The 23,389-nt window shown below is 62.8% G+C and overlaps 2 protein-coding genes across 4 annotated transcripts; one reads left to right on the top strand and one right to left on the bottom strand.

The window, feature by feature from the left end:
- The first annotated feature begins 1,124 nt into the window (after positions 1 to 1,124).
- FGF22 (fibroblast growth factor 22) lies at positions 1,125 to 5,849 on the top strand. Of its 2 annotated transcripts, none has more exons than XM_078058717.1 (3): positions 1,125 to 1,411; positions 3,670 to 3,773; positions 3,884 to 5,849. In XM_078058717.1, the coding sequence occupies exons 1-3, from the start codon at positions 1,198 to 1,200 to the stop codon at positions 4,316 to 4,318; spliced, it is 753 nt and encodes a 250-aa protein (XP_077914843.1). In that variant the 5' UTR covers positions 1,125 to 1,197; the 3' UTR covers positions 4,319 to 5,849. The 2 variants fall into 2 exon arrangements, with proteins under 2 accessions (XP_077914843.1, XP_077914846.1); XM_078058720.1 differs by having other exon boundaries at positions 3,861 to 4,165.
- Positions 5,614 to 17,022, bottom strand: RNF126 (ring finger protein 126). Of its 2 annotated transcripts, none has more exons than XM_078058716.1 (9): positions 16,855 to 17,022; positions 9,577 to 9,635; positions 9,246 to 9,309; positions 8,702 to 8,946; positions 7,529 to 7,597; positions 7,385 to 7,454; positions 6,711 to 6,804; positions 6,449 to 6,564; positions 5,614 to 6,302 (listed from the first exon to the last, which is right to left on the bottom strand). In XM_078058716.1, the coding sequence occupies exons 1-9, from the start codon at positions 16,927 to 16,929 to the stop codon at positions 6,297 to 6,299; spliced, it is 798 nt and encodes a 265-aa protein (XP_077914842.1). In that variant the 5' UTR covers positions 16,930 to 17,022; the 3' UTR covers positions 5,614 to 6,296. The 2 variants fall into 2 exon arrangements, with proteins under 2 accessions (XP_077914842.1, XP_035956665.1); XM_036100772.2 differs by having other exon boundaries at positions 5,614 to 6,366; positions 16,855 to 17,021.
- Positions 17,023 to 23,389: the final 6,367 nt, after the last annotated feature.

Genomic DNA, 23,389 nt, shown 5'->3' with positions numbered 1-23,389 from the left:
TATTTAAAGGTGCCACCTGGGGCCCTGGCTGTAGGACTGGGCCTATGGGAGCAGAGGGGCAGGGACTGGAGCCCTGGGATGTGTCCTGTGTGGTGCCTTGGGGAAGGTGCTGACCCACTCAGGCCTCAGTTTCCCCACCTGTCAATGACGTCTCTAGGCTCTGAGTCTGTGAAGGTTCACCATGCTCCTCTCAGGATCCAGGGCACAGGGTGGCTCCCAGTGGGGCTTGGGGCTTGGGTGTGTCTGTAAATGATGAGCAGGTATGGGTGTAAATGGAGCCACCCTCCTCGGACATGCAGCTCTGGACGACGCTGGGGACCTCGTGCGGGCCCCAGTCATCATCCATGCCCCTGTCAGCTGGCCACAGACATGCGCACATATCCATCCGCCATCAGCCCACAGCACCCCATCCCCTCCCCTGCCCAACACCGGGATGCACAACATTCCCTCTACCCACATGTCCCCCCATGCCCAGCCCTCAGTGAAGACCCTGGCCCTGGGGGCCTGGCTCTTCGAGAGAGCCAGTTTGGAGGGCAGACAAGTCCCCCCCGGTGGCATGCCCAGTGCGGAGGCCGGGCTGGCACAGACATGCAGGCCAGGACTGTCCACCCAGTCTCTGACCCCTGAGCAGCTCTGTTGCTCCCTGTGTCTCTGTCCAACTCACTGTCTCACAGATCGGACTCTCTTAGCCGCCTTTCCCTGTGTCTCTCCCTGTAGCTGTCCGTGTCCCTGTCTCGGAAGTCTCTCTGTCTCTGTCTCCCTCCGTGTCTCTGCGGGCCCGCCTCTCTCACACCCACGCCCCCGCAGCCCCTTCAGGCTAAGCCGGTGACTCACGGACACGCACTCCCCACCCCGCAAGACAAACACGCGCGGAGGCAGGAGAGTTTTCCCGAATGGGCCCCGCCCCACGTCCTGGCCCCGCCCCAGTCGCCTCGTTGCCCCGCCCCTGCGGCTCTGGCCCCGCCCCCGAGGCGCCCCCACTGGCCGGCCGCAGCCTCTCCACTGGTCGGCTCCTTGCCCGTGGCCCCGCCCTCTCGCCCCAGGCCCGCCCCCTGTGGCTCAGGCCCCGCCCCCGAGGCTCCCTATTGGCCCGCGCGGGCTGGCCCTGCACGGGCGCCCCGCCCCTGCCCCGGCGATGGCCGAGCTGCGGACGCGCGGGGGGCAGGCAAGAGCGGGCGGCGAGCCGGGCGCGGGGCCATGCGCGGCCGCCTGTGGCTGGGCCTGGCGTGGCTGCTGCTAGCACGGGCGCCCGGCGCCGCGGGAACCCCGAGCAGTCCGCGGAGACCGCGCAGCTACCCACACCTGGAGGGCGACGTGCGCTGGCGGCGCCTTCTGTCCTCCACCCACTTCTTCCTGCGCGTGGACCCCGGCGGCCGCGTGCAGGGGACCCGCTGGCGCCACGGCGCCGACAGTGAGTTCGGGGAGGGGGTGCGGGGTAGACAGTCCGGCAGGAAGGACAGGGGCGGCGGCAGGAGTAAGGACGAGCCAGGTCCTCTGTCCCGTGAGGGTGTGTGGTGTCAGCCAAATCACTCCCCGGCGGGGGCCTCAGTTTCCTCAACCGTGAAGTGGGTCCAGCGCACGCGCTGGGAGGGTTGCACAGGTGAGGTAGGGGTCCCAGAGGAAGCTCCGCACGCTGGCCTGGCTCCGCAGCAGAGAAAGGTCTTTGCAGAATAGCTGAGTGGTTGAGTAGCTGAGATCACTGGGTCCACTTACAGAGGGGAGGCGGCGACCCCAGGACCCAGCTACATAAGGAAGTGGAAGCAGAGTTAGGGTCTGAACCCTGGACTCCCCACACTGCAAATCCAAACCCAGAACCTGCCCGAGTGAGGGACCCCTCTCTTTCTTCCCACACATCGTTTTGGTAGATGAGGCACAGAAAGGGGAAATGACCTGCCCAGGGTCACACTGCTGGGGTGCGGGTGGGGGTGTTGCTGGGGCTCCTTAATGCCCAGAACCTTGTCAAGTTGGAGTCACTGTCCCTGATGCCCTGCCCAGCAAACAGTAGGCACTCAATAAGTGTGGAACGTCTGAAGCAAGAGGAGACATGGGGGCAAAAGAGAAGGAGGAACCTGGGGATCACTGGGGACCTAGAGCCTCAGCGACCCTGTGGGCCTGTCTTGGTCTGCTCAGAGCTCTGAGGCCTGGGCTGGGGGGATAGCTAATCACTGGCCACTGCCTGAATCACTGCCATTAGGGCAGATAATCACCCCCTGCCCTTCCAGCTGCTTTCATCGGGCTCCCAAGGCTCTCATTAGCCTCACCGGACAAGGACGATGACAGGGGGACTGGCTGGGCCAGTCCATCGGTGGTGGGCACAGGCAGGGTGTCTTCAGGCTGGATCTTCTGGGTGGTTTGGGACAGTCGCTGCTTCTCTCTGAGCCTCAGTTTCCCCATCTGGGCAGCAATGGTGGTGACATGGTTGATGGCTCTGTGGGGGGGGAGGCGCTGGGAGCTCTTCTCTCCTTCGTTAATTCTGTAGTTATTAATTGGGTACTACGTATCCTGTAGTGGGCACAGGGGACAAAGCAGTGACCTGGACAGCCCACCTTCATGGGGCTCCCACAGCAGAGGGTAAAGCAGTTAAACGAGTGAATGGCTAATTTGGTAATTTCACAGGAGGCCATGTAGGGTGCAAAGAAAATGAAAACAGGGCGATGTACAGATGACTGGGGGGGCAGCTTTACTGGAGAGGTCTGGGGCCTCCAAGGAGGTGGGCTTGAGTTGACTCTCACGTAGAGAGAAGGACCTGGGTGCCTGATAGTGGAGATAGCAGGTACAGAGGTGCCATGTGACATGGGGTGAGCTCCCCATCACCTCAGGCATCCAAGTCCAGACTGAAGACCAGAGGGCAAGGCCTGGACTCCAGAATAGGCCCTGGTACATGGGTGGGTCGAGGGTATGGGCAGCTGCTCATCCCCTGGGTCTGCCTCGCTGGACTGCTCAGAGTGGGGCAAGGCTCCTCTGGGGTCACCCATCTGCCACTTCCCAGGCCTCAGTTTCCCTCTCTGGGAAGTAGGCACAGTCGGCACCTCCCACCTGGGGTTATGGGGTGCAGTGCTTGGCATATGGTTGGGGCTCCAGCAGCAGCGGTGACTATCATGGAGCTGAGCACACCATGCTGCCCCCCCATCCCACCGCCTCCTGCCACGCCTCCCATCTGGAGCTCCCGTCATCTCAGTGGCCAGGGTGGGAGGCCGAGCACCGCCTGTGTGGCTGCCGCTAGGGGGTCTACACCTGTTACGCCGCTAGGGGGTCTACACCTGTTACGCCTCACTTGTGCCCAGGCAGTCCCCGCCTCCTCTGCCTTGGTTTTCTCAGCCTTGACCCGCCAGGGCCCTCCCTGCTCTGAGCTTCCAACCTGGCTGGGGCTCCTCAGGGCCCAAGAGGCCGGCCCCTCCGGGCTGACGTCCTCCCACCTGGCAGGGCCCGTCCTGCCTCAGGTCTTCACACTGGCTTGAGAGTCCTTCCTGCCCCTCCATCACCCCCATCCTTGGAGTGCTCCTGGCAGGGCCTCTGTGCTCCCCTGTGTCAGGGCACAAGCCAGGGCCAAGCACACAGTAAGCGCTTGGTGAGTGTTACCTGTGTGAACGAGCCAGCCAGAGTAAGTGGATGAGCGGACGGTGGGCTGCAGGCCCTAACCAACCCCACCCCCAACCTCCCCACCCCCAGGCATCATTGAGATCCGCTCCATCCACGTGGGCGTCGTGGCCCTCAAGGCTGTGCACACGGGCTTCTACGTGGCCATGAACCGCGGGGGCCACCTCTACGGGTCGGTGAGTGCAGCTCGTGGGGCTTCTGGTGGGCGGGTGTCTGGTGGGGGGGTGTCCGGTGGCCCACCTCACACACCCGACCCCCCGAAGCGGGTCTACACTGCCCACTGCAGGTTCCAGGAGCGCATCGAGGAGAACGGCTACAACACCTACGCCTCCCTCCGCTGGCGTCACCGTGGTCGGCCCATGTTCCTGGCGCTGGATGGGCAGGGGGCCCCGCGGCGTGGGGGCCGGACACAGCGCCACCACCTGTCCACCCACTTCCTGCCTGTCCTGGTCTCCTGAGCACAGGGGACAAAGCAGTGACCTGGACAGCCCACCTTCATGGGGACAAAGCAGTGACCTGGACAGCCCTCCCTCCTGAGCTGCATGTCCAGGGGCCGGCGGCCGGCGAGCTCGGGCCGTGGCCAAGCACGTCTGGTCACTCGTCTTTTCCCCAAGGATTCATGGAGTGTCTGCTGTGTGGCGGGCTGGGGGTGCTGCGGGACCCCCACAGACACGGCCTGGCCCCCAGGGAGCTCCTGAGTCGGAGGGGAGGTGGACACTGAGTTGAGCAGAGGCCACAGGTGTCCAGTCACAAGCAGGGGGTGGGGTACGGAGGCCCCAGAAAGGCCCCACCCCAGGGATGGAGCCTGAAGGACAGGGCCATGTAGTCACCAAAGGGCTGAGACGTGGCCTAGGCAAAGGCTCTGAGGTGGGAGCCCATTGGGTGTTTGAGGCAGGGAGGAGGTGGGAGAGGCTGGGGCAGAGTGAGGTCTGAGGGCTGGGGGAGAGAGGGCGACATGGACATGCCACGGGGTGACCGGTCCCCGTCCTGGTCCCGGGACCTGGGACGTGTCCCCTCACGTGGCAGAGGGGACCTTGTCAGGGCCCCTGAGGAGGGGGTGACCCTGGGTTCCCAGGGGGCCCAGTGTCCTCACGAGGCCCTCACGAAGGGGAGGCAGAGGGTGGGAGTCCCAGAGACGGGCAGACCCCGCGCTGCTGGCGGTGAGGATGGAGGGGGGGCTGCAGGCCAGGAAAAGGCCGGAGCCGGGTCTCCCGGGGGCCGCGGGGGGAGGAGGGGACACCAGCCCTCCATTCTGTATTTCTGAGCCCAGAACTGTCAGAGAATCGGTGTGTGGTGGTCACAGCGGCCGCAGAGCAAACACACGGGCGCGCGCGGTCTGGAGGTGCTCGCACTGCAACCGCGGTCAGAGCTCCAGAGCTCCCGCGCTCCCGTGGGGCGGGCAGGGCTGGGAGTGGGAGTGGGTGCCGCGTGCGGGCCATGGGGGCCCCGTGCCAGCATCCTCCAGGGGCAGCCACGGCTGCCGCCCTCCCAGCACCCCTGAGCCCTCACCGTCAGGCTGAACCCCAGCCGAAGGAAAAGGGGTGCAGAGCCCAGGTTCAAACCCCAGCCAAGCTGGGCCCGGCAGTTCCGCTCGGGTGTCCCACCCCGGGCGAGGTGGGACATTCCGCGTGGGGAGGGCAACAGTCCCTGGGGCGGGGCGCAGGCTCCCACCCCTCCCCACAGCCCCCTCCCACTACAATACAGAGGATGAAGGCAGGGAGCGGGCAGACGGAGGGCGCTCACTGCGGTCGGTGGAGGCCACTGGTCCCCGTAGCCACGCAAACATGCGCGGTCAGCGGCCCCGTGGGCAGGGCCCCCGCGGACGGGGCTTTTCCGGCGGCCGCGGCCTTCACGCTCAGGGAAGCTCTGGCGTCTTCGGGCGGGGGGGCTCCCGGCGCGCTCCGGGGTCGGGTCTGCGGCCGCGGAGCTGGCTGAGGCCCGAGAAGCCCGACCTCGCGGCCGCACAGCTCGGCCCGTCCCCAGCGCCCGCGCGGAAGGAAAACGCCAACCACCTGCTTCTCTTTCTAAGTAGGTGTATTTTTAAATAGCTTTCAAGATACACATATTTTTTCCTTTAAAAAACGTCTGTCGGAGCAGTTTTGTTCTTGTTTTGCTGGTCATCCTGTGGTCCCGAGCCCCCTGCGCTTGGGTTGGGGGCTGGTGGCCTGTCCAGGCGTCGCGGAGACCCCGGCCTAGCGGCTCCACCCGGTCTTTCCACAGATCATGCAGGGCCGCGTGTGAGCTAAAACGTCCATTTATTTCAAAGCAGTAATAATTTAAAATTATAAAAACCTTTCCGCCGTTGACTGTGTGGAGGGTGAGGTTAGAGACAAACGGGTGGGGGAGCCGGGGACGCCCCGGGGGCGCCGTGTGCCCAGGCCCCCGTGCCAGACGCCCGTGGGGAGGGCGGAGCTTGCTCCAGCCTGGAGGCGGCGGTCGTCTGAGTCTCTGCCCACCGCGGGGGGGGGGGGGGGGGGGGGAGGGAGGGGGCAATGCGGGAGCCGAGGCGGGTGGGGGCACCTCCAGGCTCCAGCTCGCGGCGCCCCCCCCACCGCCCCGCAGGGCCTGGTGCGGGCGAGGTCCTGTGCTCAGGCTGGGGGCCGGCCCGAGGCGGGGGGCTCAGGAGTTGCCGGCCGGGTTTTCGTTGCTGGGCGAGCTGGAGGACGACGACGACGAGGAGGACGAGAAGCTCACGCCGGTCAGGCCTGGGGGGTTGGTGGCTGTGTTCTGACCCGTGAGGCTTTTCCGGCACACGGGGCAGCTGTCGTGCTTCGCGGGGACAGAGGGAGGGGCGGTTCAGAGGCAGAGCGGGGGGGGGGGGCCGCGCGGGACGGGTGGGGGCACAGCTCACCTGCTGCAGCCAGGGCACGATGCAGCCGTCGTGAAAGAGGTGACTGCAGGGCAGCTGCCGCACGCGCTCCCCCAGTCCGTAGTCATCCTTGCACACGGGGCACTCCAGCCCGGAGCCTGCGGGACGGACGCCTGTGACCGCCGAGACCCGCGGGGGAGCCTGCCCACCACCCCCGCCAGGGCACGCAGGGGCCGAGGCCCCACCTGGCGTCCTGGGGGACGGAACACGGACAGTGTCAGGACAGGGGCCGAGAGACACACACCTACGTGTTCCTCCGTGACGGGGACGGTGGGGAGGGCCTGGATTTTCTCTTTGTCTGCAGGCGGGGGGCCTGTGTTTTCAAACTGATTGAGGAGCTGAAAGACAAGAGGCCAGAGTGCCGGGAGCTCGGTAGGCAGGCGCCGCCCCTCGCCCCGAAGGGCTCTGAAATGCAAGGCTGGGTTACCTGCAAAAGCACCAAGGCTGTGTTTTTCCTGGTCCCCAGACCCCCCCACGAGGCTGAGCCCCACGCTCCTACCCACCCGTCCGCATGTCCAGTCAGGGTCACCTTGCACCCAGGGCAGCTGCAGCCCTGGGGACAGCGCGACCCCTCCCAGCTCAGAGGGTCCCACCCAGGGGCTGGTCCCTGAGGCCTCCTGTCAGCTAGAGCCAGAGGGCTGGGTCCTGCTGTGGGGAAGCGCACCACAGTTCACCAGCAAAAGGCCTCACAAGGGCTGCCAAGTTCACGGTGACCACCCCATCCCCGGGGCAGCTCAGGAGAATGTGGAAGTCCACGTGGGGCACCCCAGCCTCAGGATGGGAGTTATGGAGAGCTGGGGAGCAGGGCATCCACACCAGGGACTCTCTCGGCCTCTGGGAGCAGGGCCCGTCAAGCTCCTCATCCTCAGCAGGAAAGAGAGCGACCCCCGTGCCGTCCTCGGGGCGGTGACCCTGTACCTGCGTGATGATGGCATCCAGGCCGTTGGCCCCCCAGGCGTAGTCCATCGGGTTTGAGTGCAGGACACCCCTGCGCAGAGAGGTCTGGGGTTCAAGTGGCGGAGGGGCCGGGCAGGGCGCAAGGGGACCCGCCCACCTACTCACCAGGGGCCCAGGCCCAGGCTGGGGATGCTGGCAGGAGTGATGATACCATTGACCAGCTGCTGGATGATCCTGGAACAGAGTGGGGGGCCCAGCCTGTGGTCAGCACCCTCCGAGGCTGGGCACCCCAGAGGAGGAAGCAGAGGAGACACGTGTCCAGCTTCGAAATTCACAGCGTTTAAAGGCTGTGTTTTCAACCAAGAAGATTTGCGAAGACTCAGACACGAGACAGACCCTCACTGATCTCTGGGCCAGCTCTCCCGGAGGCCTGGACAGCGCCTGTGAGCGCGAACCACGTCACATCGCTCCCTATCTTACAACCTGGGGGCGCATCCCGGAGGTCCCCAGCCCTGCCGTTCGCAACAGCCCTGAAACGTGCCGGCTGAGGTCACGGTGAAGCCAGGGCCCGAGCCTGGGGCAGCCGCTGCAGGGCAGCTCACAGACGGGGGACACCAGGGCCATCAGGGCAGCCCAGACTGTGTCCTTGGCTGGAATCGAGCAGGACAGAGCTCCCTGTGCATCTAAACCCATCTTAAGAGACACAGGCGCTGCTCTGTGTAGGGCCAAGTTCCAGCTATGAAGACGCTGGAGAAGCCTGGCCCTGTATCCTCTGGGGGCGGGCCCTCCGAGGAACGTTTCCTTTTTACCCCCAGTCCTTCTGAACAAGCCTCAGCTTTCAAGGAAGCCGTCCTGGTGCCAACCCCAGCATGGAGGGAGCCTGGGGCTCTGCTGAGGAGCACGGATGCCAGAAACCCACCCCATTTGCCTGCCGCCCTGGGAGACAAGGACCCAAATGGGAACCAGCCGTGTCTGAGCTGATGGGCATGCGGGCAGGGGTTGCAGGGGAGAGGCAGAGACCCCTCTCAGAAGGACGGGGGCAACTAAGTGGACAAGAGGCCCCCTGGCCCTGTCCAGGTCCCACCGCATCCTCAGGCCCTCAGGCCACACTTTAGGGTCCCCCTCTGCACCCATCAGCATGGTGGGCTCAGGCAAAATCTGCCTGGATGCACTGGGGAACTGCCCTGCCCAGAGGTCAGCCCCAGAACTAGCATCCACCCCCTCTGTGCCCACAGAACCTTCTAGAAGGGCAGATGGTCAGTCTGCCTGAGTCGGGATGGGACAGGTTGTAAGACTCCCACGAGCGTCCCACCCGCCGGCTATCCCCAGGTGCCTCACCCTTCCAGCGTGGGGACGCCTTCGTGCCGGCCGGTGGCCCGCCGTGCAGTGAGGCGGGCGCGGGGCTGCCGGGCACCATACCGGTGCCGGGAGTGTTGCTCTCTCTCCCGCCGGCTCTCGGGGTCCCTGCCCTCATCGGTCTGCACCCCAGGGGGGAACGTGGGGATCTCGAAGCTGTCGTCAAAGATGCCGAAAGCAAACTGGCCGTAGCCCTGCGGCAGCGTGAACAGGTGCTGGTCCACATTCTGTGGGGAGGAGGGCCGTGATCACGGGCAGGGGCAGGAGCCCTGAGCTGCCACCTGGGTCCTGCCCAGCCCAGCACATTGCCTGGACCCCACGTTTCCTCCATGCGCTGAGGGGTGCTGTCCTGGGGTCAGGGCTCTGAGGGATGGGGACACACCAGGGGGACCTTGCCATGTGTGGGATAAAGGAGGAAGGAGCGGCCCAGCAGTCAAGGGTCAGGCGGGAGGAACAGTCCTGTGAGGCGAGGGGAGGGGTGGGTAGCTGCCTGCAGGAAAGGGGCGCAATCTGGGGCCAGACTCACCTCGAATGGTGGCCTGCTCTGGTCCGTGGGGGCTGTGGAGGGAGCGGACCCATTCTCTGTACTCCTGGGAGGACGGGCACAAGTCAGCAGTGGGGACTGTCCCACCGGGACCCAGGGCCACTGTCCCCCTCTGAAGCCCTGCCCGTGCCCTGGGTCAGGAAGGGGGGGGTCATCTCCCCTAACCCCCCCCCCCCAACCCACCGTGGCCCATCCAGGCTCTGTCTGCCCCAGAACTGAACCAGCATTCGGTGCAGCAGCCCGTGTCCTGGCCACAGCCCCGTCCGCACCCCGAGGGGCCTGGTCCGGCCAGTGTGCACCTGGGCTGTGTTACCTGGTCTCTTCTGGAAGCTCCTCAATAAAACCAGACTCGCATCTGGGGCAGATGTAATCCTGCAGAGGAGAGGGCAGGTGAGTGCGATCTCGGGGTCCCTGCCCCCGGGCTGAGCTAGCTGGACACCCCCACAGGACCGCAGCACGCAGCACAGGACGAGCTCCAGGCACACCTGTGAAACTGCTCAAGCCCAGAGTCAGAGCTGGCAGAGGCCCCACTGGGTGGCCCTGGGTGGGGCCTGTGCACGGACACCCATCAGCCGTGGCGTGGCTGGAGCCCCCTGGACCTGCTGCCCTGGTGCGGGTGAGGCCCAAGCTCCCGGGTCATCTCCCCACCGTCCCACAGTCCCACAGTCCATCAGCCTATGTTCCTCAGGATGACAGAAGTCATTCCAAGGTCTCCACTCAGCCACATCAGCTGCTGAAGGCTCTGACAAGGCCCGTACCAAACAGGCCAGCTGATGTGGGTCCACCGAGCAGTTCCTGACTTGCACAGATGGACATTCTGTGAGTGCCCCCCACGTGCACAAAGAGGCACGTGCCCCAAGCTCCAGGGGGGTCGCATGGGTGACCACGGAGCCCCAGGACTATGGAGGCCTCAGTAGCTCAAGTCCCTGGAGGGGGCCACGGAGGGTGGGAAGCACCACCCAGGCACAGGGACCAGCCTGTGGGTGTCCCGTGGTGGCATTTCTGGAACGTTCCAGCAGCCCTGGCACAGGGCCTGTGACCCCATCCCCACTGGCCACGCCCCCTCCCACCCCTGGCCCACCAGTGCTGTCCCAACTGGACAGTGGGGGACTGGCCCCAGGGGAGCCACAGGCACAAGCCCACAGCCGTGGGTCCCAGAGCCCCACCACCAGCCACCAGTGCAGGGTCTGCCCCTGCCTGCTGAGTGGGAGAGAAGGTGGGGGGGACGGCTGCTGACAGTCCCAGGGGAGCCACAGGTGGGAGGGCCAGGCCCCTCCCTCCATCAGGGCAGTGGGTGCCACCACAGCACAGGCCACGTCCCCTCACCTTCCTGCACGCCGAAAGCAAAGGGGGCCCCAAAGGACACTGTCTGAGCCAAGTGGGGAGCACAGGAAGGAGTGCACAGGTCGTAGGAACTGGTATCCAGGACGTATAAACGAGTCTAACAGTTCAGCGACAAAAACACAAATAACCCAGTGAAAAAATGGCCAAAGAACCAAGACAGTTCTCGAAAGACACACGGATGGCAGTGAGCCGGAGGACGCCCAGCACCGTCGGGCAGCGGGGAAATGCAAACCAGAGCCTGGAGACACCAGGACGGCCCAACTCCAACACCAATGACAAGTGCTGGCGAGGACGTGGAGACCTCAGAACCATCCGCCACGCCGGCGGGGACAGTCACGCAGTTCCTCGAAAAGTTGCACACGGAGTCACCGGACGACCCTGCAATTCCACGGCTGGGTACACGGCCAAGACATGAAAACGCACGTCACACCAAACCCACAAGTGCACGTCCACAGCGGCCCCGCTCACGGCAGCCAAAAGGTGGCGACAACCCCAGTGTCCGTGCGCAGGTGGATGTGGCCCAGCCACGCACCGGAGCGTCCCTCGGCCGCGGACAGGAGCCAGGCGCCCTCACGCGCGGCCCCGGGGACGGACCCCGAGCCCACGACGCTCAGGGAGGGAACCAGACACGGAAGGCCACACGGCATGTGAGTCCACGTGGGTGACACGTCCTGAACAGGCTCATCCGCGGACGGGAAGGGGGGGCTCGTGGGGGCCCAGGGGCTGGGGGTGGGGTGACGGCAGATGGGGACGGGGTTTCCCTTGAAGGTGATGGAATGTTCTGGAACTGGATGAGGTGGTGGGTACCGGACTCCTGAGTGTACAGGAAACACTGAGGGCACACCGTGAACAGGTGGGCTGTATCTCAACAAAGCCACCAGAAGGAGCAGCAAGGACAGCACCCTTTGCCCCTCTGAGTAGGGACGTGGGGGCAACGGGCAGCTCTGCAGCACAGTGAGTGACCAGCCCTCAGCACGTGGGGCGAGGGTCCTCACTGCCCGGTAGAGCCTCTAGGGGAGGGAGGGTTGGGACATGGGCTGATGTGGCTGCAGGTGTCTGTGGTGGCCTCAGTTAGGATCCCAGGAATCAAACCACCGCTGGGCATGGCCGTGTCACAGACAATACTGGGTGTCTGCCCAGGGTTGCCCTTGGCTCAGGGTGGGCAGGAAGGTCCAGGCTCTCTCTGTGTCCTGGCGGAGCCCACCCCACACACACACCTGCCCTACAGATGAGACAGAAATCAGACATGTGCCTGCCGTCTCCAAGCGGGATGGCGGGGCTGGGGAGGGCCTATGTGAGAAGCTGTCCCTCCCTCTCATCTGAGCATGCTGCCTGTCCCCAGCCAGCCTGGAGGAGCCAGAGCAGGGCCGGTGTGGCAGGTGGCCTCAGCCTGACCTGCTGGCAAACAGGCAACCTCTCCTGCCATTACTGAGGCTTGCGGCCGCTCCTGAGCGTCACCTGGGAGCCCCATCTCACACGGGGCACAAGCTCCTCATCCCACTCTCTGCTCTCCACTCTCCCCTGTGGTCAGCTCAGAACACCCCGGCCTGACCACTCCCGCTCCCCTGCCCCATCCAGGCCACCTCCACCTGCCCTCTCTTCTCAGGGCCTGCACACCATCCCCTTTGCCGGAGCGTTCTCCCCCGATAGCTACCTGGCTTGCCCCCTCTCGGAAGTCGGGTCTCTGCTCAAACGTCACCTCCTGGCTGCAAGCCTCGGTCTCCCCACCTGTAAATGGAGGATGGCCTCAACCCTAGGGCTCTGAAATCCAGGAGCCACTGGGGACTGGAGGGCTACGGCTCAGCTGCTGGCTGTGGTCAGGGCCCTGCCTCCGTGCTCTCTCTGAGTCCAGGTTGGCCTGTCGGAGCCGTGGCCCCGACACCTAGGAGTTCAGCAGGCTCCACGCTCTGCTTCTAGGCAGTGGGGAAGGGACCAGATCTGGGGGTGTCCCAGTGCTCTCCTCCTCCATGGGCACACCCCAGAGGTTTCTCTTAAACCTGAGTACCCAGTAATAGAAAACTGCAGCCAAGCAAGGAGACCCTGGACAGAGTGTTTGTGGCCCACAAGGCAGAGCCTGTCTACCGAGCCTGGGTCCAGGTGGTGGCAGCCCCTTGCTCCCAGCCCTCAAGTGTGAGCACCTGTCTCTAACCGATGGCTCCTCATGGTGAATCAGTGACCTCTCCCCCTAGGAGGGAGGGAGGGGACCACCCCAGCATCATCACCAACAGTGGCGGCCACAGCACCGAAGACAGGACGCTAAATTCACTGAGCGCTCGCTCCCTGTGCTCAGCCCCCATGATGCGCCTAGGTGGTGCGACTCAGCCCTCCTCAGTGACAGGGAGGTCAGCCGGGATGGCCCTCAGGAACAGGCACCAGCCCTCATTCATACACTCCTTCACACCATGGCCAGGCAAGTACGGTTACATCCGGGAAACTTCGGCGGGCGTCAGAGAGGTAGCTGGCCCCACAGGATGGTCTGCTCTATGGTGACGCTGGGCTCTGTAGGCCCAGGCCCGTCAGGGCTCCTCCAGAGGAGGCAGAAGTCCAAGTGCGGTGCAGACATCGGAGGGACACGGACTCAGGTCCAAACACAGACATGATGGGACTCCCGCACCCCTGCAGCCCCCTGCTCACCAGCCACGAACCCCAGGAGCACACTTCCTGCCCCACACAGCCGTTCTCAGCTGTCACTGAGCAGAGGGACCTGCCAGACCCCATGGGAAAGCCGACCCTGCCCCTCACCACTCCCCAGCCTCCCTGCACTTTATTCCTGGGGTCTTAGCAGCGGCCACCACGCCCCACGCTCACACCCCATCTGTCCCCCGAGCGTCTGTGAGCATCGCGCACACTGCTGGGTACGGAGCCACACCAGGACCTGGCAGTGTGTGAGGCCCGCTGCGAGCCAGAGATGAGCACACACACAGCCCAGCACTCGTTTCCACCCCGGGGTATCCAATCCCACCTTCCTTATCTTCCCAGGGTGCTTCTGACACCACTGCTAGCCGGGATGCCATAGGATAGGACACGTGTGCCCGCTACACTGGGGGTTCCCCCTCACTTCAGCCTGCCAGATGGCTCAGAGGCCTGGGGTGCCTAGGGCATGGCTCAGCCCAGCATCCAGCCACCTCTTTGGGGCTCAGCCTGCTTCCGCCCCTGCTGACTTCAGACCCTGAGCAAACACCAGCCCTCTTTGGAGCATCCACTGTGTGGGGCTGCAGGGTGGGGGTGGGGCAGCTCACACATCGAGGCTCCCTAGGCATCCCTGGTGCCCGATCTCAACTCCATGCTCTGCACTCCAGCGAACCACCGGAGTCAGTTCCACACTTAACCTCCCCAGGGCCCCGGTTTCTGCAGCTGCAAATGGACGGCTCACCATGGGGCAGGGCCTCCCTGCCACAAGCAGGGCCCAGCACAGCACATAGCACAGGGCCACACGGGGCTGTCAGGTGCCAGAGGGTCCAGAACGAGGCCATATGGTGCCTAGGAGGCAGGCCCAGCTCCATGGAGGGCTCCGTGGAGAGGACTCCATTCATTCTGCTAAAAACTGAGGGCCAGGACTTCTCCAGGCCCCTCTAGGAGCAAGGGCAGCGGACGCGTGAAGAGCGCGAGGGCAGGCCGGTTCTCCTCACCCCAGCACCCCTCCAGGCCCAGTCTCTGTCCAACCGTGCACTCAGGCCATTCCTGAGAAGGAAAGCAGTCACCATCACGAGACGACAGGTGGAAAGAGGGCCATCTAAGACGCCACCTGCAACAAGGAGCTCAGGGCGTGAGGACCCCGGACTTCCACCTGCTCCGTCCACCTGGTGGGACCCTGCACCTCCTGGCAAGCCCTGTGGACGCCGAGCACAGCCGGGCTCTGACCAGGGACGCTCCGCTTCCACAGCCCCACAGTCACGCCACCCAAACCAGCAGCACATCCACCGCATCCTGAGCGCTGCCGTTTCCCGGGAAGGATCGAGTCTGGGCTTGTGCGCCAGCCGGCCTGTCTGGCTCCTGCTCCCACATGCCCTGCCCCAGCCAGGCCACAAGCCTGTCCCTGTGCGTCCTGCGGGTCAGGCGCTGGGCTCCTTCACACACACACGCTCCCAACTGGACCCCACTGAGTGGGCACGGATTAGCTCCTCAAACCCATCTTGCAGGCGGGGAAACTGAGGTCCAGGGACGTTGAGCGCCTCGCCCAGAGCCACATGGCGCAGACGTGGCACAGCTGGGTGTGGCCTCAGCCTGATCCTGCAGAGAAGCTCCCGAAAGCAGGCACTGTCTGGGGCCTCTGGAGGGACCACCGCAATGACAAAAATCTAAGGCAGGAACTGCACACAAGCCAGCCCCAAGGCCCTGTAGCCCACTAACACCAGCACCACCTTCCCATGAACAGAACACGCCGCCACGGGGGCCAGGACCTTCCACCGCTACCAGGTTAGCTGAGTGTGCGTTTCCGGCCCCGCAACATCAGGTGTGCCCCTTACTGATAAACAGTCACCCTGTCTACTGCGCCTCGTGGAATCCTATTCCAAACCCACAAGCAGGCACACTCCTTACCGTTATTTGCTTTTACGGAATTTACCAGCACTCCCAACTAAATATTTGCCAATCCCTTACTCAACACTGGCTCCCTGACCAGCCTATAAACTCTGAGGACAAAAGTCAAGGATACCTTGACACCACTGGATTCTGTGCTTAGGAAGGTCCTCACCAGCCCGGCGACAACTGCAAGAGGTCAGGGTCCTCCAGGTCCAAGGCCACACGGCCAGGAAGCGGCCACACCTGGCCAGGACCCAGGCCCTGTGCTGGCCCCAGGAAGAGAGGCCCAGAGCAGACAGCTGTGCAGACTGCCCAGCCCCACCACAAAGCAGGCCACTCTGGGGGAAGCCCGAGACCCAGGGCCTGTCGCCGGGCTCATGCCAGCTGCAAGGGGCTGTATGCAATTAATCTACGCTGCTGAGCTGTCAGGGGACCAGCCCCTTCCTGCCATGGTCGAAAAAGATTCCGAGTTGGGGCTGCAGAAAGCCGGAAGAGGCAGAAGCAGGACTTCCGGGAGGAGGCCGAGTGGGGCAAGTCTCAGCTCCCCCAGCAGGTGCTCACACATCTGAGGTTTCATTTTGTTTTTCCCTCCTCCTGAGGAGGAAGGAGCCCCTTGCCTCTGGCAGCCACACCTCCCTACCTTTCCTGGCCTCCTGGGCCCAGACACCGCTCTCTGCTCCACACCCCGACTTTAGCCCACTTTCCTTCTCTGTGGCTGGGATGATGCCTAAAGACTCCTTCCCCAGCCCCCTCCCAGCCCCCTCTTCCCAGGGGTCCCCACAGCTGGAAAGGCAGATCGGAGTCGGGCTCTGATACCGAACACCCTCCATCCACCATCCACCACCCACTAGCCAGGCGGCTGTGGGGAGCATGCCGCCCGGAGATAAAGTACAAGGAGAGCACCTAGAAGGTGCTCAATAAATCCTCACCGCCGGCAGCCCCTTCACCGAGGCGGGGGAGGGTTCCCAATCCCACACCTCCCTCTTCCTGTCCCGCCTGAGCTGGCCCAGTGGCAAATGTCAGGACCACGGCTGGCCTGAGCTTCCCCGGGTTTCAGATTTTGCACCTGTAAGGTTGGAGAGGGTCGGACGGGACCACGGCTTTCCCTTCCGGCCTGGGGCAGGGAAACACGGGTCCCACCCTGGACCCCCGGGATGAGGAGCCTGGAAAACTGTAACCTTTAACAAGCAGCCCCCTCCCGCACCACCCGGTTTGAGAAACGTTGGCCCTAAATGAGCAGAAAGCAACACCTGGCCACAGGCTGGCCTCACCGCACCGCCCCCCCCCCAGGGAAGCTCAAAAACGCAGGCCCGGGTCACAAAGATCTGCCCCGGGCAGCTGTCAGGCCCAGCCCAGGTCCACCGCCTTCTCGTCCCGACCACGGGAAAGCGGGCGGGAGGGCTCCACCGGGCGGCCCGCAGCCAGGCGCCCGCAGCGCCGACCACGCGCTCCGGGAACGGCCCCCGGGTCCCCCCACCTCTCTCCCGCTGGGCGGCGTGCCGAGCGCAGGTCACGCGGCCTCCGCGGGCCTCAGTTTCCCCATCGGGGACCGAGGCCGCGCATCTGGGGTCATCGGCCTCGCTGCGCCCCTGGGGGCGGCCCCCGCCTCCGGGCCCTCCGCAGAGACCCGGGCCGACGCCGCCCGGGCCTCAGTTTCCCCGTCGGAGCCAGCTCGCCTCAGGCCGAAGGAGAGAGCTCCCGCCCGCCGCCCCGGCCCGGGCCTCACCGGCAGGCGCGGCACGATCTCGACCGAGCAGCAGTGGCAGAAGTACCGTCCGGGCTGCGGCGACGCCTCGGCCATGGCCACTGCCGCCTCCTCCGCGCCGCCCGCCCCCCGCGCGGCGCCCGCCGCCGGCCGTTTGCTGCTCCCTTGCCGGCCGACGCGCCCGCGCACGCTCACGCAAAGCACGCAAGGCACGCACGGCGTGGGGTGGAGAGCGCGCGGGAGCGAGGCAGGCGGCGCGCGCGGCAGGCGCCGGCCCGGGCGACGGCGGTCGCCGAGGGACAAACTCGGCGCGGCCGCCTCTCGCTGGGGCTCCGGGCAGGGGGGCGGGGCCAGGCCTGGGCGACCAGGGGCGGGGCCTGGGAGGGGCGGGGCCTATCTCCTTGGCAACCCGGTTCAGGGAGCGGGGGTGTGGCTGGGGGCGAGGCCCGGCTCGGAGCTGCGAAGAGGCCGGGGGGCGGGGCCTGCTGGGGTGGGGTCGAGCCCCTCCTCTTCTCCAAAATAGGCAAGTTTCCACTTCCCTCACTGTATCTCCCACCTCAAGTACCACCGATCCATCCCCTCCCTGTTGTGGCTGGTGCGGGGCGCCGGGCGCGCTCTCACCGCCGGGCCTTTGCACTGGCTGTGCCCCTGCCGGGTGCACCCCAGACACCTGCGTGGCTGCCCTCACTTTTCCCCAGTCTTTGCTCGAATGTCTCCCCTACTGAGATGCCCTTCTCAGTATTTCCACCTGATAAACGGTAGGGTCGGCCCCAAGGAGAAGGGATGTTTATATCTCGTTCCCAGCTGGACTCAGGACAGCGCCTGGTACATAGGTAGTCCATAAACCCTCGTTCAATGAACGCAGAGGAGAGACCCATTCCGGGGTCGAGGGAGGGCTGCCCTCCGTGTCACAGTATGACCCATGGGAGAAGTGAGTCTGAGGCCCGCTGGGTGTGGCCTTGTTTCTGAGAACGAAGGAAGCCTAACCTCCCCCCCCATCCCACAAAATTAATCAGCAAAAAATTCGTTATCACCCAGCACAGGCCGGGATCAATTGAGGTTAATTCCAGCCCAATCACGCATTTATTTATTTATCCACTCAACAAGACGTTCATTGAGAACCTGCTGCATACCAGACCTTGTGATGGGTGCAAGGACACAACGTGGAAAACAACTCAACGGGCAGTGAAAATGGCTCCGTGGCTCGGGGAGACACCCCAGCCCCATGAGATTGAGCCAGGGGATGTGTCCCTAGGGTGGTGCTGGCTCTGCCTGGGGAGACAGACAGACGGTTTCCTAGGGGAAGGGGCATTTGAGCCAGGGCTTTGAAGAATGAATAGGAGTAGGTTGGAGTTGGGCTTCCCACAAAAGGGGGCATTGGAACCAGAGTGCCAAGCAATTAAAAATTGGAGCCTGTGTATAAAGGATCTTGAATGTCAAGAGGCTAGGGACAAGGACTTGTCTGCCAGCCAGTCTTGGCCCCCTCAAGGTTCAGGGGTGATTCCAAGCCATTCCTGCTGTGGATGGAGAGCATGCTGGTCCCATCACTGGGAATCCAGGAAACCCCAGGTCCAAGGAAGGGCAGTTTGCCTCAGGCCTCTCATGCCCAGCCCCTTGCTCATTTCACACCACAAACATGTCCATGCTTTCATTCTGCAGAAGTTTATGAGGTATCACCCAAGAGGCCTGTGTTCAAGCCCCACCAAGCCTTGCTGGCTGTGTGACCCTGGGTGGGTCACTTAATTCTCCATACAGATGGCAGAACCTGCCTCCCAGAGTTTTGGGACTGGATGAGGCTTGGAGCACACATGGGTACCCATGGCAACTCCTGGGTCCTCACCGGACCCTGCTGCCTGCCCTAAGTTCATCTGCCCCGGCCCACCCTTCCCCCAACCCAGCCTCACTGGCCCCTTGGGTGGGCCAAGCTGCAGCTAACCTCAGGACCCTTGTCTGGTCACGCCCTCTGCTGGGAGTGCCCTTCCCACTGTCCCTTCTCTTTCCCTGCTTCTCAGGAGGCTGCCCCAATCCCTTCCTGAGGGAGTCCCCTCCCATACTGCACTCTGATGCCCAGCACCCTCTTTCCTTCTCCTACAGCCATCCCTAAATCCAGGAGTTATCAATGGCATCGCCTAAAACAGGAGACCAGTACTCAGCCTACAGTCAGTGTCCCATAGATTCTTGAATACATGAATAATTAGTGAGTCCCTGGGGCGCCTGGGTGGCTCAGTCATTAAGCATCTGCCTTCGGCTCAGGTCATGATCCCAGGGTCCTGGGATCGAGCCCCGCATCGGGCTCCCTGCTCGGCAGGAAGCCTGCTTCTCCCTCTTCCCCTGCTTGTGTTCCCTCTCTCGCTGTGTCTCTCTCTGTCAAATAAATAAATAAAATCTTAAAAAAAAAAAAAGACATTAAAAAAAAAATAGTGAGTCCCTGCTGGGTGCCGGCCCCAGGCAGGGCTCTGGAAATGCAGTAGGAACAAGAAACCAGGGTTTTGTATATTGTAAAACGAAGAGCTCAGTATGGGCCTGAAGTTGAATCTTCCCACAAGCATCATGATGTGAGGACAATTGAGTCCCCATTTTACAGTTGGGGAGACTGAGGGAGCACACAAGGTCATGCAGCAAGGCCAGGCCTCGAGCCCGGGGCCACTGGGCCTCTGTGTCCTCTGTGTGGGCCCTTGCCTGCTGGCCACCCTGGGGCTGCGGCATCGGAAGGCCAGCACTCAGGCCGTGTCTGCGTATAACCCAGTGGCTCTGGGGTTCTGGGGCCCTCAGGCACCCATTCGTGGCCAGGGCCCTGCACAATAAAACACAGGTGGCTCCTGATGGGTTTCCCAGCATTTCCTTGAAAAGGCTTTGATAGTGGATTATGGAGGTAGGGTGGCACCTGGCCCCTACAGATCCCCCCCAGGACAGGGCCATGCCTCCCCCCAGACTTCCCACAACACGGTTGTGCTCCCCTCTTATTAGACACTACCGGACAAGGACAGACAGCCCCTCCGAGACGGTCTTCCATCTGTGAAATGGGTCTCCCTCCTGCCTCCCAGGGCGGCTACCTCTGTAAACGGCAGCTGTCTAGTCACCAGACCTTTGCGAGTGCCTTCCCCTCTGCCTAGAGCATCCTTTCCTCCCGCTGCCACCATGCTGAGTCAGGAGCCTCGTGGGCAGAGGGGAAGTTGCCCTGACGACAGTCAGTCTACACCCATCTGAGTTTCCCCCCTGGGCAGGTGACTCCTGCTTTTGCTAGGTTTCCTTGCCTGTCGCCCAGGGACACAATAGCTTTCTCCTTCAGGTGGGGAGGATTCAGGAGGTGAAGCCTCTCCTAATCCTCTGCCACGTTCAGCCTTTTTTTCTGGCGTTGTAGTGTGTTTTGATCTCGATTTTGGGCGAGTGACCATATTCAAACTTCTTTTCTAGCTCATTTATTTTTCCAGGTGAATGTTAGGACCTTCTCTCAGGTGGGACAATTCCATGGAGATTACGACTGAAGCTGCATTCAACTAAGTGAGCTGGTAGCATTAAGTGCCCTGTCCTGGCCCAGATGGCCAGGTGTGCGCTCATGTACTCACCTACTCAGGTTCAAATCAAGCCTCAGGAAGTGGTCTTGGGGAGCTTCGGGCCGGAGAGAGTGATTACCCAGGTTGCAGGCAAGAGACTGAGGCACTGAGCAGGTCAGGCACCGCCCCACTGGGCAATATTTCTACTTATGCAGGTTTTGGGTTTTTTTGGGTTTTTTTTAATCTTTTATTTGTATATTTTGAGTTATGCCTTTTTTCCCTTTTTATGTATATTTGTTGGTTTATGTTTTTTAAAATTTCTATTTTTTCATTTTATTCATACACACCCAGGTGTCTGTCCAAAAGCAGGCTGCTCCTTTAACCCGAACCAACAGCACTTTACCAAACAACGGGGTAATCAGTAGGAAAGACACAGAGCCGAGGTCAATCTGCAGCCTCAGCCACGTTGGCTGCTCATCTCCATGTTTCGTCTTCGTTCCGCATCCCGCTGTGTTGTCAGTTCTTCCCCCTGGGACATTCCTTGGCCGTGACCTTGACACACTGGCACGGGCTCGAGTCAGGCCAACGGAGTGCTCATGCCTCCTCTTCCCGTTCACAGTCCCGTCCCCGAAGCAAACACAGAGGATGGGCCAGGAGGATGAATGGATGCACGAAGGAGAGGAGGAAGGGACGAGGTCCCCCGCTGCGCGAGTTCGGGGTAATGGGAAAAGCCCCGATGGGGGACAGCGTGGCGGACCGCAGCGCGCTGTCCCGTCCCAGGGGAGACCAAAGGCCGTGGGACCTCGCTGTGCTGAGCCGGCCGATAAATAACCCACGAAAAAGGGCAGCGGCCACGGACTTGTGCTCACGTCACACCGGGAACTGTGCCCTGCCACCTTGGCGGGAATGCCTCGACTGTCCCCATTTCGCGGGAGGCGCAGGGTGGCAGCTTCCGGCCGGGAAGGGGGTCCCCCCACCCCCGCTCCCCGGGCGGCGGCGGGGCCAGCAGCCCCCCTGTCCACGCCACGCGTGGCGGCGGGTTGCCCGAGGGCCCGCCGCGGGGACACGGCCGCGCGCAGCAGCGCGTGTACGCACGGCCGGCCGCCCGCGCGCCCGCGCTGAGCACTGCGACCCCCGACACACCTGCTGTCGGCGGCTGAGCCCGCCGCAGGCTCCGGATCTCCAGCACTGCGAGCTAACCATCTGTGCGGCTGGACTGGCCCTAATTTGTTAGAGCAGCAAACTGGAAACTAATACCTCCAGCTCTCGCCGGTCACATGCACGCTCGCTCAGCCCGGCCGGGTCTCCCAGGCCCCACCCCAGCAGGCTAGCTCTCCAACCATTGGCCGGAGCTGGGTCACATGGCCTCATCTAAGCCAATGGCCAGCAAGAGGAGTGGCCGACATTACGTAGGTCCTGTTCGGCCTATCAGCATTCACCTCTGGGCTGGGGGTGGGCCCTACCTTCAGTCGCAAATAATACTGCCTGCTTCCTGCACAAAATCCGTTCCCTTTGCAGGGGAGGGGATGGGGAAGGGGCCTTGGGGATGGCGTGGAAGAGTTGCCGCGGGAATGGGCTTGGATTGAGCAGGAAGGGCCCGGAACCCAGGCTGAAAAGCCAGGACTGTCTAGGGGCCATGGGGAGCCACGGGTGGCGTTTGAGAGGGGAGGGCAATCCCATGAAGGCGTTATGAGGCCCAGCTCTGATCAGGGTTCTGCCATAGCATCCACCACGCCCGAGTCTTTAGTTGCTGCCTTGGCTATCAGCATCACATGCCCTATTAGAGAACCCGCAAGGCTTTGCTTGCCAGAGCCCTGACCGTTGCAGGTCCTAGTGCGAGGGCGGTAGATCTTAAGTTGGTGTGGAGTCTATCCCAAGCCTTCTTCTGATTGAGGAAGGTGGGAGGAAGTGACCCTGGGAGTTCTGGGGTTATATCCTGGAGGCAAAGGTTGGCACTTCAGGGTATGCGTGGTTGCTATAGCCCCTGCAGATACGCTGCTCTGGATCCTAAAGGCTCCACTTGAATAAAATGTAAACGGGCTTAATGAAAGCTGGTTTTGTCCACTTCAAGTGACAGAAACTCAGCTTAAATGGACTTCATCTTATTGGGGTGGAGGAATTCAGGCACAGCTGGATCCAGGACCTCCAATTACAGTACAGGGAGTTTCTGCTGCCTCTCTTGGCTCAGTGTCCCACTGGCCTGGCTTCTCGCTGGCCATTGGTAGGAGCCACCTGCAGCTCCAGGCTCACACCCCTCCGGCTCAGGCAGGAAGTGGGTGTCTCTTTCCCAGAAAAAAAATCTCAGAGCTGACTCCTTCTGGTTTGCTGAATGCCAGATGATCCTAATTGGTTGAGCCTGGGTTGGTGCCCACTCCCGGGATCATTTGGGCTGGGAGCACAGGAGGTGATTACTCCAAGGAAAATCTGGTGCTGGGACCAGAAGGGGGGGATGCCAGCCACAATCTGGGGGCTGGCTGTCATTGTCCAGTCCAGAAGAGGAGGGCCCTGCCCCACAGCTCAGCACATGGGTCCTGGAATCCTGCTTATCTGGTACTGATGCCAGTCCCAACACTGTGGGGCTTTGTGACTGCCAGAAAGTCACTTTCCTTCCTCCACCCTCTGTAAAATGGGTGCGTGTCTCATGGCATCAGTGAGTGGCAAAGAAGACTCATCATGCATCTTCTCTGCACAAACACCTATCTGCTAATTAATAAGAATCTGTATACACATGTCATGCCCCTGCTGTGCACCAGGCACTGTCCCTGGCATCCTGGCTGGAATCTGCAGTAAAGGGATCTGTGCCCATTTTACAGATGAGAAAATGGGGTACAGAGCGGTCACACAAGTGGCCTGGCCAAGGTGGCACATCCTGCACTGGGCTTCCACCGGAAGGCTTCCTGTCCCTCCAGGCCTCAGGGTCACCTCCTTGGAGACCCCACAACCTTCCTGCTTCCAGGGCCTCTGTACTGCCACCTGTCTTCATACTTGCGTTCACTCCCTTGTTTGTCTCCAGCCGATAGGGACCCTATCACTGAGGCACCAAGCCCAATTTGTGGTGCCTG

The sequence above is a fragment of the Halichoerus grypus genome, chromosome 1 (assembly GCF_964656455.1).
Source record: "Halichoerus grypus chromosome 1, mHalGry1.hap1.1, whole genome shotgun sequence".
Classification (NCBI taxonomy): Eukaryota; Metazoa; Chordata; class Mammalia; order Carnivora; family Phocidae; genus Halichoerus; species Halichoerus grypus.
Note: the sequence above shows the minus strand (reverse complement) of the source record. Positions and strands in the feature narration are given on the sequence as shown.